The sequence below is a fragment of the Phyllostomus hastatus genome, unplaced genomic scaffold, assembly GCF_019186645.2.
Source record: "Phyllostomus hastatus isolate PE091 unplaced genomic scaffold, TTU_PhHast_1.1 phas_scaffold_182, whole genome shotgun sequence".
Taxonomy (NCBI): Eukaryota; Metazoa; Chordata; class Mammalia; order Chiroptera; family Phyllostomidae; genus Phyllostomus; species Phyllostomus hastatus.
The window spans coordinates 31309143-31324854 of NW_025334013.1; the positions used below are offsets into that span (position 1 = coordinate 31309143).

Consider the following 15712-nt stretch of genomic DNA (forward strand, 5'->3'; position numbering starts at 1 on the left):
CATTTATAAAATAGAAATATTAATACCTATACCACATAAGGTCGTTGTGAGAAATAAATATTACATGTAAAATGCTTAGTACAAGGAAGTTGTTATTGTTGCTGTTGTTATTCTTATTTTAAAAAATGACCTTATTGTAATTAGACTATTTTAATTGTTAAAATTAATTGAAGAAATATCTAAAGCAATTTTCCTAATCTTTTAAAATGTATGTACCATCTTCGTAAATATACAAAGTGAAACACCACCACCAATGAGATTCTAATAGGCCCACATGGACAGCACGATAAAGACTAAGAATTGCTTTATCTTCTACCTATCATCATCAACCTAAATAAGGTTGAGTTTTAACTCTTTGAAGAAAATGATAGAGTTACTATCTCTATCATTAAAGAAAATGATAGAGTTACTATAGGGGTGGATTCTCAACATATTGTTAATAACTTTAGGCTGTGCATATGGTTTCTGCTTCACTCATACGGTCAACAGCATACATCTTATTTCCTTACTAGGGGTTTTAGCTTTTTTACTTTATTGCTACATAAAAATAAAAATTGTCGTTATTTTATAAAACATTTAAATATTTAATGTATAGAAAAAGTTAAACAACTAAAATTATGTATCTAGATTAAATAAAAACATGATAAAGGTATATATAAAGATGTAAATAAAATACAGAAATTTTTATATACCCAGAAATAAATAATGCTAGTAGAACACTAACCAAAATGCTAAATAATACTCACCGCAAAGTCAGAGTATAATCTCCCTGCATTTTTGTTGAGGCATCTCTGACCAAGAAGGTACCATCTGGCATGTCCCGTAATTTGTCATTTACCTCCTCCCTGAAGAATTATTTAAAAAGTAAAAAAAAAAGTAAGTGTCATTTGTTTTCTTATTATTACTAAGGCTTATTGGGAGTTGGGTATGTTTAAGGTTATAGAATCACAGGGCCTTCAGAGGTCATTTAGTTCCCCCCCCAGAGATGTTCATTCTGTTTTGATTTTCGGTGTTAACGCAATCTAAGGAAGGGCTGGTTGCATCTTAAACTTTTCCAGATTTCAACTGTCTATAGGGGATAGTGTTTTCATTAAGCCTTTAGGGATTCCTTTGGCAAGTCTGAACTTGCAGAGTTTCAGGAAAAACCAGCAGCTGTTTAGAAAGAAGGTTATAGTAAAGCAACAGTGGCAGCTGTGTTTGATGGGGGCGGGATTCACTAAATTCACAATCTTTCAATATAATATCCTCCAATATGAATTTATACTGATAAATTCCTCTACAGAGCTGGTTTGGGACTTTAAGGAACAACACTAGAACACTCAAAGAAAATGGCAAGGCATAAAAGACCCCTGAATTATAGAACCACAGGGTCTTAAAAATTGAAATAGTTTTTTTTTTAAGATTTTATTTATTTATTTTTAGAGAGGGAAGGGGGAGAGAGAGAGAGAGAGAGAGAGAGAGAGAGAGAGAGAAAGAGAGAGAAACATCAATGTGCAGTTGCTGGGGGTTATGGCCTGCAACCCAAGCATGTACCCTGGCTGGGAATCGAACCTGGGACACTTTGGTTCCCAGCCCGCACTCAATCCACTGAGCTACACCAGCCAGGGCTCTGAAATAGCTTTTAAATATAAGAGAACCTTTTATTATACAATGGTAAAATAAAAATTTTCTGATAATATAAAATATATTGTCTTCCTCAAAAAATTAAATATAGAATTAGCATGTGACCCAGAAATTCCATGTCTGGGTATATGCCAAAAGAAATGAAAAAAGGATCTTGAACATGTATACACCAAAGTTCATAGCAGCATTATTCACCAGCCAAAAGCTGGAATCAATCCAAACATGCATCAAAGCCAAATGTCCAGATGAATAAATAAATATATAAAAATGGAATATTATTCAGATTTAAAAATTAAAGAAATTCTGACACATGCTATGACATGGATGAACCCTAAAGACATTATGCTAAGCCAGTCACAAATAAATAAATATTGTATGCTATATGAGGTATCTAGAGCAGTCAAATTTATAAAAACAGAAAGTAGGATGGTGATTGCCAGGGAGGGCCTAAGGAGAAAGTAAGAGGAAAGGTGAGTTAGTGTATTATTAATGGGTACAGAGTTTCACTTGGGGGAAATGAAACAGTTCCAGAGGTGGATGGTGGTAATAACTGAACAACATTTAAATGCACTTTATGCCACTAAATTATACATTTAAAAATGGTTCAAATGATAAAAAAAAGAAAAAAATGAGTGCCACTTTAGTAATGGGAGAGAATAGAAAAGAGAAAGAGAAGAACAAGCGTATTGAGAAATAGAGCATCAGCCTGAAACTTGACTTGGCAGAAATGTATAGTGCTTTTTAAAAACAAGAAAATAGAATATTCAAATTTAAAATATATACAAGGGTAAGTAAAAGTGGTTTTACAGTTGTTCATATGGGAAAAGATATGCAGGTTATGATTATTACAATAGCTTTATTAACTCAAAAGGATGTCAATGCAACTGTAAACCTACTTTTGCCAACCTCCATATTTGAGTGTGTAGATTCTTTCTCTAGATTCAAAATTTTCCAAAACCACATTTTACCAAAAGAGCAAATCTGTCCTAGAGTTCTGTTTCCCAAATGAGGTGTGTGAAGAGTGCATCAAAATCACTTGGGGTGGTCGTTAAATGCAGATTCCTGGATCCCACCCCAATTGATTCTTGCACATGTCAAGATTGTGGAACCAGTGCCTTAGAAACAAAAGGTAAGGAAAATTAAGTACCTACAGGTATCTTTTATCCTAAAACATGTACAACTATATCTTAAGTGTATGTATAATTTATCCAGAAATCTATCCTCAACATAGAATTAAAAGTAAAATCACACTCATAATTCAAAGATTGTCACTTTTTTTGTGGGAAGAAAAACATTTAGAAACTTCTGAGATGTTCTTATACAATCTCTTAAATGGTAATCTTTACATAACAACTAATGGGACATTACAATGTTTCATTTTAACCACTAATTCTCAAAAATGACTTTTTAAAACCTGCATTCCATTAGAATAGCATTCTAGTTACCTTGAAATGTCCCCCCAGTACCATTCCGCATCCTGAAGAGAAACAGAACTATCCTTCATTCCATTTGTAACAGCTGAAGTCATTGGCTTAGGTGGCTTTGGTGGAAGAGCTGGAAGAAAAATGTGTATTATTTTGTAAATGAAATTATCATTTGTTTTCTAATTCCCTCAGTCAGGAACCAATTGTATTAACATTAACCAATGTATTAATACACTGAGACTCTAATTATAAATGAAACTGTGTTATGTTAAATTTTAAATATTAGCCAAAAAAATCCTTTTAGAACTATACCAACAATTGCCTGAAAAGTGAAATTTTCCAACTATTTGGTTTTTTTCCCTTACTTTTTAACTTACTTTTCATTTTAAAAACACAGTTGACATAATAGATTAGTTCAGGTGTACAACCCCATAATTAGACATTGATATAACTTATGATCACCCTGATAAATCTAGTACCAATTTGACACCATCCATAGTTATTGAACATTATTGACTATACTCCCTATGCTGTACTTTACATCCCCATAACTATTCTGTAACGACCAATTTGTACTTCTAAATCCCTTCACCTTTTCCACCCATCTCCCCAACCCATCTCCCATTTGGCAATCAAAATGTTCTCTGTATCTAAGTCTGTTTCTGTTCTGCTCATTCATTTGTTTTTTAGATTTTACATATAAGTGAAATCATCTGACATTTGTCTTTCTCTGCCTGACTTATTTCACACAGCACAATACCCCCTCTAGGTCTATCCATGTTGCCGCAAATGGCGAGATTTCATTCTTTTTTATGGCTGAGTCACATTCCATTATATTTATGCACCACTTTTTTAACCACTCATCTACTGATGGACAATTAAGGATGTATATGTCTTTTTGATTTAGTGTTTTGGGTTTCTTGGGATAAATACCCAGAAGTGGAGTTGATAGGTCCTTCTCTGTCTCTTGTTATAGTCTTTGTTTTAAAGTTTATTTTGTCTGGTTTAAGTACTGCTACCCAAGCTTTTTTGTTTTGTTTTGTTTCCATTTTTCCTTAAATATCTTTTTTCCATCCCAATACTTTCAGTCTGTGTGTCTTTTAATCTGAAGTGAGTCTCCTGCAGACAGCATATGTAAAGGTCTTGTTTTATTATCCATTCAGCCACCATACGTCTTTTGATTGGAGCAATTAATCCATTTGCATTTAAAGTAACTGTTGATAGATATGTAGTTACTGCCATATTATTGTTGATATTTTTTTATTCCCCTCCTCCCCCCTTCTCTCCTTCTTCTTCTTATCGACCCTTTAACATTTCATGTAATATACTGTTTGGTGGTGATGGACTCCTTTAACTTCTTATCTGGAAAGCTCTTTATCTGTTCTTTGAGTTTTAAATGATAGCTTTGCTGGGTAGAGTAATCTTGGCTGTAGATCCTTACTTTTCATCACTTTGAATATTTCCTGCCAATCCCTCCTGGCTTGAAAAATTTCTGTTGATAAATGAGCCAACAGTCTTAGGGGAGCTCCCTTATAGGTAACTAACTGCCTTGCTCTTGCTGTTTTTAAGATTGTCTTTAACCTTTTGCTCTTTAATTATAATGTGTCTCAGTGTGGGCCTCTTTGAGTTCATCTTGTTTGGGACTCTGCACTTCTTGGATTTGTATGTCTGTTTCCTTACCAGGTTAGGGAAGTTTTGTCATTATTTTTGGAAACAGGTTTTCAATTTCTTGTTCACTCTTTTCTCCTTCCTGCAGCCCAATGATGTGAATGTTGGTATGCTTGAAGTTGTCCCAGGGGCTTCTTATACCATCTTCACTTTTTTATTCTTTTTCTTTACTGGTTGTTTCCTGTTTCCTCATATTCCAAATTACTAATCTGATTATCTGCTTTATCTACTCCAGTGTTGATTTCCTGTAAATTATTTATTTCAGTTATTGTATCCTTCATTACTGACTGGTTATTTTTTATAGTTTCCAAGCCCTTTTTTATTCTGTTGAAGTTCTCACTCAAGGAACTTAGTGAGCATCCTTATAACCATTGTTTTGAACGCTGTAACTGATAAATTGTCTCCATTTCATTTAGTTCTTTTTCTGTAGATTTCTCCTGTTCTTTCATCTGGGATCTGTTTCTTTTTCTCCTCATTTTTGCTGCTTCTCTGTGTTTGTTTCTATGTATTAGGGAAAGTTGCTACATTGCCCAGACTTGGTAGAGTAGCCTTATATAGCAGGTGTCCTGTAGGTCCCAGTAGCACACCTCCCCAGTTACCTGAGCTGGGAGCTCCAAGTGTGCCCTGTGTGAGCTGAGTGCACTGTCTCATTGTACTTGAGCCTTGATTAGTGTTGGCACATTACATGGAAGGACTGCCCCCCGCCCAGGGCCAATCAGCTCTGAGGGCTGGCTGCGAATACAATAAAGGAGCTGCTTATTCAGGGCCTGACCCCATAGAGCAGTACTAGCTTCACTGGGGCTTTGATGCCCACCAAGTCTGCCCCTCCTATCACTGGTGGAGGTGATCAGGTTGTAATCCAGCATGGGCTAAAGCTGTCGACCAGGTGCACTGTGTTTTGGGCCTCCTGTGGGGTACAAGGTCAGCCATTGCCTATGCCCTGCCCAGGGCCACCTGGAATGAGCTATAGAGCAATCTGCGGATGGCTGCTATTTGTGCTGGTCTTGGAGGTACCCAGGAGAGGATGCCAAGTTGTAAACTGAGGCTGGCTGCTGCTATTGCCAGGTCTGGTGCCACTTAGCAAGAGGTACTGGATAGGCACAGGCTAAATATTGCTTACTTGAAAGATTTTAGGGAAGTCCAAAGCATGACCCAGGAAAGGCCCTTTGTTTGAAAAGCCACTGGGAATAGTTTGGGTGGGCCCAAAAGTTGAGTGAGGTGGGGTCTCAGGGAATCATTGGGGGAGGCAGCTAACAGTGTTAGCCATGTTCATGGAGACTCAAAAGACTCAGATATGGCACCAACCTGCTCTACCAGCATTTCTGTCTGAGAGAAAGCTGCCCCTCCAGCCCTAGTCCTGAAGCCAGACACTTCAGTTCCTCCCCATTTTTCCCTGGTGCCTTTTCAGCTGCTGCCCCAGTGCTGGAGCTCAGAGCAAGTTGAGTTCGAATAAGTCTGTACATGGGCCCTTTAAGAGGAACACCTGGGACTCCAGGAGCCCACTGTCTCACTCAGCCACAATTCCTTCTGGTCTTTACAACCAAAAGTATGGGGACTTCTCTTCCCAACACTGACAGCCTGGGAGGGTCTGAGATCCCTTGCTCCTTAGTGGGGCTCTCCAAAGCTGAGACACCCTTCTCAATTTTTAACCACCACACGTGGGCACAGGGCAAGCCCATTCCATGCCTATGTCCCTCCTGTCAGCCTTGATGGGGCTTCTTCTTTGTATCTTTAGTTACAGGACTTCTGTTCAGCTAGATTTCAGGCAGTTGTGAATGATGGTTGTTCTGTAATTTAGTTGTAAGTCTGATGTGGTTGTAGGAGGTGCAAGTACCACATTTACCTATGCCACCATCTGAATGAGAACTTCTTTTCTCTTCTTACAGAGCACTAACTTATAATTTGAAACAGATGTCTGAAAAAACTTAATCATCTCTCAAAAGACAATGTGGCCCTGACTGGTATGGCTCAGTTGGCTGGGCATCATCCCACAAAGCAGAGAGACACCAGTTCAATTCTCAGTCAGGGAACATGCCTAGGTTGCAGGTTCTGTCCTGGTTGGGGCATGTATGGGGCATGTATGTAACCGATTGATGATTCTCTTTCACATCAATGCTTCACTCCCTCTCTTTCTCCCTCCCTTTCCCTCTCTCTAAAAATAAATAAATAAAATCTTTTTAAACAAGACAATGCGGCTTCCCTTCACAAATAATTCAGTCCAAAAGCCATCAAGTGGGGCTGGTCATAATGGCCAATAATTGGTGTCTGAGCCTGAAGCAGCTGAGGGAGGTTATGTCCATGCAGGAGGGCAGAAACACAGTACAGGATCTCAGAGCTTGATCAGGGTGAGGAGGGGATCCTCACAGGGACAGCCTGGCATGGGATGATGATGAAGCTGAGTGAAGTAAGAAGAGCGGTGGCACAGGGCCCAGGTGGCACAGTATTACAGACCAAGACAGTAAGGACAGAGCCCATGGAGGTATGCATCCCGACATAGTGGGGCAAAACCAGAGAAGGGTAAGAGTTTCTACTTAGATGGGGGATAGGAGGTGGCAGAGGGAATGCAACAATAGCTATGAGATTGGGTACATAAAAAAATGGATCAGTTAAGTAAAACCACTAAAGATAATAGAAGCCAGGTTTCTCACAATCTAAAAAAGAAAAGTTACAAATACAGAAAGGTGAAAAACTAGAATGAACTCTTGGTTTGGACTAGAATTGCAGCTATTGATGTGAACTCATGGATTTGATAGATGGAAATGTGTAAATTTATAGGGAATACAACTGTTCCAGAGCTCTGTCCCTTGAGAGGTCCAGGTATCGACAACACTCTAATATGCACACCCAATAGGCACTCAGATCTTGTTTTCCAATGCCATTCTCCATTAAAAGGCGCCAGAGCTCTTTGGAGAAATGGCTGATTCCAGGGCTGGAGTAGAGCAAGTACCAAATAATCTGGAGCATCATGCCAAAAAGTAAGCAACTGCTCAAAGAATGAGGGGCCACAACAAAAAAATAAAGAATCCAGCTTGAACAGTCTCCACTACCAAATCTGGAACAACTGAAGCATTAATACTAATAATGGTAGTAAGGGGATATAAAATATTTTAAATAATAGGAATCTATGTGCTCATGTAGATATAAATAAATGAAAAAACTGAAAGATGGATGATTAATTATATAACCTCAGAAGGCCTTCCCACAAAATACTTATTTATCAAAAAATTAAAAAGGGCAGTCATGGAAGAGGGTATGGGGGGATAAATGGTAATGGGAAAAATATAATAAAACAATTAGAAAGACTAATATAACAGTGGAGAAGCCTGGCAAACACCACCTTAATCAAGTAATCAAGGTTAATACCACCAGTAATGACGAAATTCATGGGCCCTCCAACAGGATGCACTGAGAAGGACACAACATCACTCCTGTGACAATCCTGCCAAATATGCATAAACTGAGTCTAATCATGAGGAAACATCAGACAAACCACAACTGACAGACATTCTACAAAATAACTGGCCTGTAATCTTACAAAATGTCAAAGTCATAAAAGTCAAGAAAGACTGAGGAACTGTTCCAGATTAAAGAAGACTACAAAATCATGACAATTAAATGCAACATGTTACTCTAGACTAAATTCTTATTATAAAGGACATTGGTACAATGGATAAAACCTAAATCCAAGAATGAGATGACAGTAATGCATCAATGTTAATTTTCCAATTCTAATGGTTGTACTGAGGTTATAGGAGAATGTTCTTGTTTGTGACAACACAAAGGTGGTCATTATGTTGGCAACTTACTCTCAATGGTTCGAGAAAATCAAGTTATTGTTACTGTACTTGCAACTTTTCTGTCAGTTTGAGACTGTTTCAAAAAATTTTAATTAACAAAAAATGTTAGAGAAAATATTGAGGGGAAAAGGAGAACAATGTGAATATGTGCTTCAAAACAGAAACTCTTTACTGTCAAATGATTTTCAACATAGATGTCAAGCAATTCAATTGTGAAAAACTTGTGAAAAACTAGTTTTTATAACAAATGGTTGTAGCACAACTAAATATACACATGCAAAAAAAAAATGTAGTTGGATCCCTATCTCATGCTGTATACAAAAATTGACTCAAAATGCACAAAGTCCACCCTGGCTGGTGTGGCTTGGTGGACTGAGTGCCAGCCTGCAAACCAAAGAGTCACCAGTTCAATTCCCAGTCAGGGTACATGTCTGGGTTGTGGGCCAGGTCCCCAGTGGGAGGCATGCAACAGGCAACCACACACTGATATTTCTTTCCCTCTTTTTCTCCCTCCCTTCCCCTCTCTAAAATAAATAAATAAAATATTTTAAAAATGCACCAAAGTCCTATATGTAAGAGCTAAAATTATAAAATTATAGAAGAGAACAGATCTAAATCTTAAAGACCTTGTATTGGGCAATGGTTTGAGCCAAGACAAATATGGCTCAAAAGAAAAAATATATCAAAACGCAAAAAACAGAACTAAGTGATCAAGAGATAGGCAATCTATCAGATGCAGAGCTCAAAACGTTGGTAATTGGGATGCTTACAGAAGTGGTTGAGTATAGTTGCAAAATAGAGGAAAAAGTGAAGGCTATGCAAAGTGAAAATAAGAAAACATACAGGGAACCAACAGTGAAGGGAAGGAAACCAGGACTCAAATCAACGGTTTGGAACAGAAGGAAGAAATAAACATTCAACTATAACAGAATGAAGAAACAAGAATTCAAAAAAATGAGGAGAGGCTTAGGAACCTCCAGGACAACTTTAAATATTCCAACATCCAAATCATAGGGGTGCCAGAAGGAGAAGAGGAAAACCAAGAAATTGAAAACTTACCTGAAAACATAATAAAGGAGAACTTCCCCAATCTGGCAAAGGAAATAGACTTCCAGGAAGTCCAGGAAGCTCAGAGAGTCCCAAAACAGTTGGACCCAAGGAAGCACACACCAAGGCACATCATAATTACATTATCCAAGGTTAAAAATAAGGAGAGAATCTTAAGAGCAGCGAGAGAAAAGGAGAGTTAACTACAATGGAGTTCCCATATGACTATCAGCTGATTTCTCAAAAGAAACCTTGCAGGCAAGGAGCTGGAAAGAAGTATTCAAAGTCATTAAAGGCAAGGACCTACATCCAAGATTGCTCTATCCAGCAAAGCTTTCATTTAGAATGGAAGGGCAGATAAAGTGCTTCCCAGATAAAGTCAAGGTAAAGGAGTTCATCATCACTTATATGAAATGTTAAAGGGACTTATCTAAGAAAAAGAAGATAAAAAATATGAACAGTAAAATGGCAACAAACACAACTATCAACAACCGAACCTAAAAAACAAAACAAAAATAAACTAAACAAATAACTAGAATGGGAACAGATTCACAAAAAGAGAGATCACATGGAGGGTTATCAGTGGGAAGGGGGAGAGGAGAGGATAGGGATGAAGGGTACAGGGAATAGGAAGCATAAATGGTAGGTACAAAATAGACAGGGGGATGTTAAGACTAGTACAGGAAATGGAGAAGTCAAAGAACTTATATGTATGACCTATGGACATGAAATAAGGGGAAGAATGCTTCTGGGAGTGGGGTGTAGGGCAGAAGGGAATAAAGAGTAGAAACAAATGGGACAACTGTAATAGCATAGTCAATAAAATATACTTAAAGAAAAAGAAAAATTGTTAGTTCAATTCCCAGTCAGGATACATACCCAAGTTGTGGGTGTAATCCCAGGTCAGGGCATGTGTGAGAGGCAGCCAACTGATGTTGCTCTCTTACAGCAATGTTTCTCTCTTTCTCTCCCCCCCTTTCTCTCTCTCTCTAAAAGCACCGGAAAAAAATATGCCCTAGGGTGAAGATTTTTTTTAAAAAGTATAATATCCTCAAAATATGAAAGGAAATATTGTATCTATGAAACACAAAGAAGATCTATAATAAAGTAACATTAAAAAATAAGATCCCTTATATATTAAAATTATAATAAGGTTTTTTAAAAAGAAAAATCAATTGACAAACTGGTAGATAAATTTGAGGAAATCTCCCAGAAGGGAAAAGAGTACATACTGGAAAACAAGAAATTTTGAGAATAAACTCATAAGATCTAATATTGAACTAAGAGAAGCTCCAGAAAACAGGGGGAAAAACCATTTAAAATAAGTAAAAGTAAGTCCTGACTGGTGTGGCTCAGTGGGTTGGGCGTCTGCAAACTGAAAGGTCACCATTTTGGATTCCTGGTCAGGGCAGGTGCAGGAGTTGAGCCCCAGGTCCCTGGCTGGGGGCATGCAAAAGGCAACTGATTGATGTCTCTGTTGCACACTGATGTTTCTCTTCCTTTCTTTCTGCCTCCCTCCCCCCACCTCTAAAAATAAATAAATAAATAAAATCTTTAAAATACATAAATAAAAATCTTCAGGAATGAAAGACATATATTTCCAGAGTGAAAGTGCCCAGAGTATGCCACACAATGAATGAAAAAGACCCACATCAAGGCACATCTACGTGGAATTTCACATCAAAGATAGAGAGGCGGTCCTAAACCCCATCACAAGGGGGAGAAAAGACAGGTCACAAAGGACTGAGGCCAGAAATATCTTTAGATTCTTCAACAGCAACACTAGAAACTGAGGATACTGGAGAAAAACCTTCAAATTCTGAGGGAAAATGACTTTTCAAACTAAAATTATATATCCTATCGAATTATTAATTATGTACATATGAAAGTAAAACTGACCTCTTTAGTCATACAAAGTCTCAAACAACTTAACTCTTGACATACTTTCTTAGGAAGCTCCTAAAGGATGCTTCTACCAAAATGAAGAAATAAACTTAGGAAAGAAATGGTGGATTCAGGAAAATGGAAACCAACCCAGGAGAGAAACAAAGGCAACCCCCAGGATAATGATGACTGGAAGTACCAGGATGACAGCTGAAAACAATAGTAGGGATTCTGGCAAGAGAATGAAGGGTGACTTAGGGGATATGTTGAAAGAAAAAATAAATAAAAATGATAGATTATCCTTTTCAATGAGGCAGCAGAGCAGTCTCCTCAGCAGACGCAGAGATGCAGTTCTTTGTAAAGCCCCCGAATGGCAAGACCATCACGAAGCCCCTGACTGGCAAGACCATAACCCTCAAGGTTGAATCCAGTGACACCACTGAGACAGTCAAAGTTGAAATCCCAGACAAGGAGGGCAGCACCTGATTTTTGTGGGCAAACAGCTGCAGAATGGCTGCAATCACTCAGACAACAATATTCAGAAAGAGTCCACCCTGCACTTGGTGCTTCACCTGCAGGGTGGCATCATTGGGTCCTCCCTCTACCAGCTTGCCCATAAGTACAACTCTGACAAGATGATCTGCCACAAGTGTTACACCCACCTGCACCCCTGCATTGTCAACTGCTGTAAGAAGTGCAGCCATACCAACAACCTGTGCCCCGAGATTAAATAAGGCCCCCCATCCACCTCCTCAGGCCCACCAGGAGGCCTTCTGCCCAAACCCTGCAATGCTGGGGCCTCAACAAAGTTTTCCTTTCATTAACTGGAGGGAAAGGAAAAAAAGATAGATTATCTGAGGTTAAACCAAACTGAGACAAGTTTTGTAGTTCTGTCAAGGTAGAGGATAATCTGTCCTAAGTACACTTAAAAAATCAGGTGAAATTTTTAAAACTAAAGCAATAATCAATTCTAAAATATTATATAAGAAAAGATATAATCATATACTTATGGTTTATCTGTGAACACTATTTACATGATAAAATAGTGTAAATATTAAAAGTTAATTTAAGAAACAATTATATAAATATACTGGAAAAATGGGCAAAGGGAGTGTGTATTGTATCTTTCTTAGAAGAAATAAATAATACCAAAAGGTGAAAAAAAAAGTCATTGAAACTTTACTGAGGTCAAGGAACATGTACAAAGGACCCATGGACAAAGCCAAAGAAGGATAGGATTGAGGGTGGGAGGTAGGGGGGTGGGTGGGGCGGGGAAGGGTAGTGGAGGAAAAGTGGAGACAATTGTGCTTGAATAACAATAAAAAACAACTTTTAAATAAATAAATGAATGAATGAATGAATAAATAAATAACTTTACTGGGTACCATAAGTTATATTCCCAACTAATAAGCTAAATGCAATTATGAAGACCACAGTGTATTTCTGGGTATTGATAAAAAAAAAGCAATAATATGTTTTAAAGTAAATAACAAAACAGAAGAATACTAAAGTTAGATGTTTGGAATGGTGGAAGTAGCAAAACAGAGGAAGGAGAACTTTTCAACTCATTGTGTAAGGCCAGTATTACCCTGATACCAATACCAGAAGACAACACAATGAAAACTACAGATCAATATCCCTTAGGAACAAAGACACAAAAATCCTCAACAAATAGTAGCAAGTGTACTCCAGTAACACTTAAAAAAGATTATACATCATAACCAAGTGAGCTTTATTCTAGGAATGCAAGGTTGGTTCAACAAAAACCAATCAGTGTAATATGCCATATTAATAGAATAAAGGTTTAATCATCAAAATAGATGCAAGAAAAAACATCTGACAAAATCAAACACCCTTTCATGATAAAAACACTCAACAAACTAGGAATAGAAGGGACTTTCCCTAACCTGATCAAGGACATCTAGAAAACCACAGCTAACATTATTCTTAATAGTGAAAGACTGAATATTTTCCCCTAAGATCACAATTAATATAAGGATGTTTTCTATTGCCACTTCTACTCAACACTATATTGGAGATTCTCACCAGCACAATTAGGGAAGTAAAATTTTTTTAAAAAGGCATCCATATTAGAAAGGAAGGATTAAAACTATCTCCATCTCTACTTGAAAATAGAAAACTATAAGGACTACACACATGCAAAAAACTATTAGAGCTAATAAACAAGCTCAGCAAGATTGCAGAAACAAGATCAATATACAAAAATCAATTGAATTTCTATACACTAGCAATGAACAATCCAAAAATGAAATTTAAAAACCAATTCTATGTACAATAACCCCACAGCAAATAAGATATTGAACAGACATGTCACCAAAGATATACAAAAGTCCAGTAAGTACATTGAAAAAATTATCAATATCACTAATCATTAGAGAAATGCAAATCAAAACCACAATCAGGTACCATTTCATACCCAATAGTCTGGCTATAATAAAAAAGACATAATGAAAGTTGCTGAGAATGCAGAAAAAAATGGAACTTTCATACATTGCTGGCAAGGATATAAAATCATGAAGCCACTGCGGAAAGCTTTTTATCAGTTACTCAAAAAGTTCAAAAGGATTACCATGACTTGGCAGTTCCACTCCTAAGTATACCTCCAATAGAACTGCAAATATATATCCAGCAAAATTTTGTACATGAATGTTCATAGCAGCATTCTTCCTAATAGCTAGAAAGTGAAAACAACCCAAAATATCCATCAACTGGTGAATTGATTAACAAATGTGGTATATCCATAAAGTGGAATATTCAGTCATAAAGAGAAATGAAGTGAAGTTCTTGAATAACATCATTTTGTTATAACACTGATGAGAAACAAGAAATCAATTCCCAGCCAGGGCCACTGCCAGTGTAGAGTTTGCACGTTCTCCCCAGTATCTGTATGAGTTTTCTCCAGATACTCTGGTTTCCTCCCACACCCCAAAAATGTGCATGTGAGGTGAGCTGGCATGTCTAAATTGTCCCAGTCTAAGAATGAAAGAGAAAGGGAAAGAGAGAAAGTGTACCCTTCCACAGAGTGGTGTCCTATCCAGAGCTGGCTCCTGCCTTGAGCCGTGAACTGCCAGGATCAGCTCCAGCTACCTGCAACCTTGAACTGAAATAAGCAGGATACAAAATAATTACCTTACTTGCTTTTATTAATCTTGGTTCAATGTATGTATAGCTCATATTTATTTCAATGTTTAATATCACAAGTGTTTTGGGTCTTTATTAGAAGTTCGGTGATTTATTTTTTTACCAGAAATACGCTGTAGGAACTTAACACTTGTGTATATAAGTTAGCCTATTGTAAAATTAATTTTGTGCATTTTGCTTTAAGTTGCAGAAGTGAGGATTTACTGTATTGATACAATACAAATGAACCTTGAAAACATTATGCTATATAAAAGAAGCCAAACACAAAAGGCTATATATCATTCCATTTATATAAAATGTCCACAACAGACAAATCCACAGAGACAGAAATTAGATTAGTGGATACCACAGACTGGGGGAAGGGGAATGGGCAGTAACCAGTAAATGGTTAGAGGGTTTCTTTTAGAGTGATAAAAAATGTTCTAGAATTAGATGGTGGTGATAACTGTACAACTTTGTGAATATACTAAAAACCACTGAATTGCATACTTTTAAAAAGGAAGGCATTTAAATTACAGCTCAATAAAAGAAAAAGTAGCCAACAAAGGTACTTGTAAAATTCTAATTTAAAAGACTTTTATCAGAACTTTTTAAGTCATAGTAAAGAAAACATTTAAACATATATAAACAAAGGCCAATTCTCTCTGTAGAGAATGTTGTGTTTCAATTCAGGACTTATTTTCAACCCAAGCACCACAATTTCATATATGACAGAAAAACTACCTAGTTCTGATGCTTTTTAGTTACATGTTCTGGATGCTCCTTTTTAGGCTCCTTGCCATACTTTTCCTTCTCTGCCACCACTTTTCACCCCTTTCAAATTCCTTTATTATTCTTCCCCAGAGGCTCCATTTCTGAACACACTTTTGTCTCTTTATGACTTATATAGAAAGAATCATTTCATAGCACTCCACTCTGCATTGTTTTAAGGATCATTTATATTGATACATATAGCTGTGGTTATTTTCACAGCTTTCTCCCATTACATGAATATTCTACAATTTCTTTATTCTATTGTTGATGGGCTTCTGCATTGTTTCCAGTTTTTTGCTTTAACAAATAATGTTGCTATGAATTTTCTTGTACTTGTGACAAGTATAAACATTT

General features: G+C 37.1%; 1 protein-coding gene across 4 annotated transcripts in view; it reads right to left on the minus strand.

The window, feature by feature from the left end:
* LOC123832298 (phosphatidylinositol 3-kinase regulatory subunit gamma) overlaps positions 1-15712 on the minus strand; it is a 114974-nt gene that overhangs the window by 39182 nt on the left and 60080 nt on the right. For all 4 annotated transcript variants that reach the window (XM_045859967.1, XM_045859966.1, XM_045859965.1 and 1 more), the window contains 2 exons: positions 3069-3177; positions 747-845 (listed from right to left, as the gene is read on the minus strand). In XM_045859967.1, the coding sequence (XP_045715923.1) occupies positions 747-845; positions 3069-3151 (182 nt within the window). In that variant the 5' untranslated portion in view covers positions 3152-3177. The remainder of the gene's footprint in view (positions 1-746; positions 846-3068; positions 3178-15712) is intronic.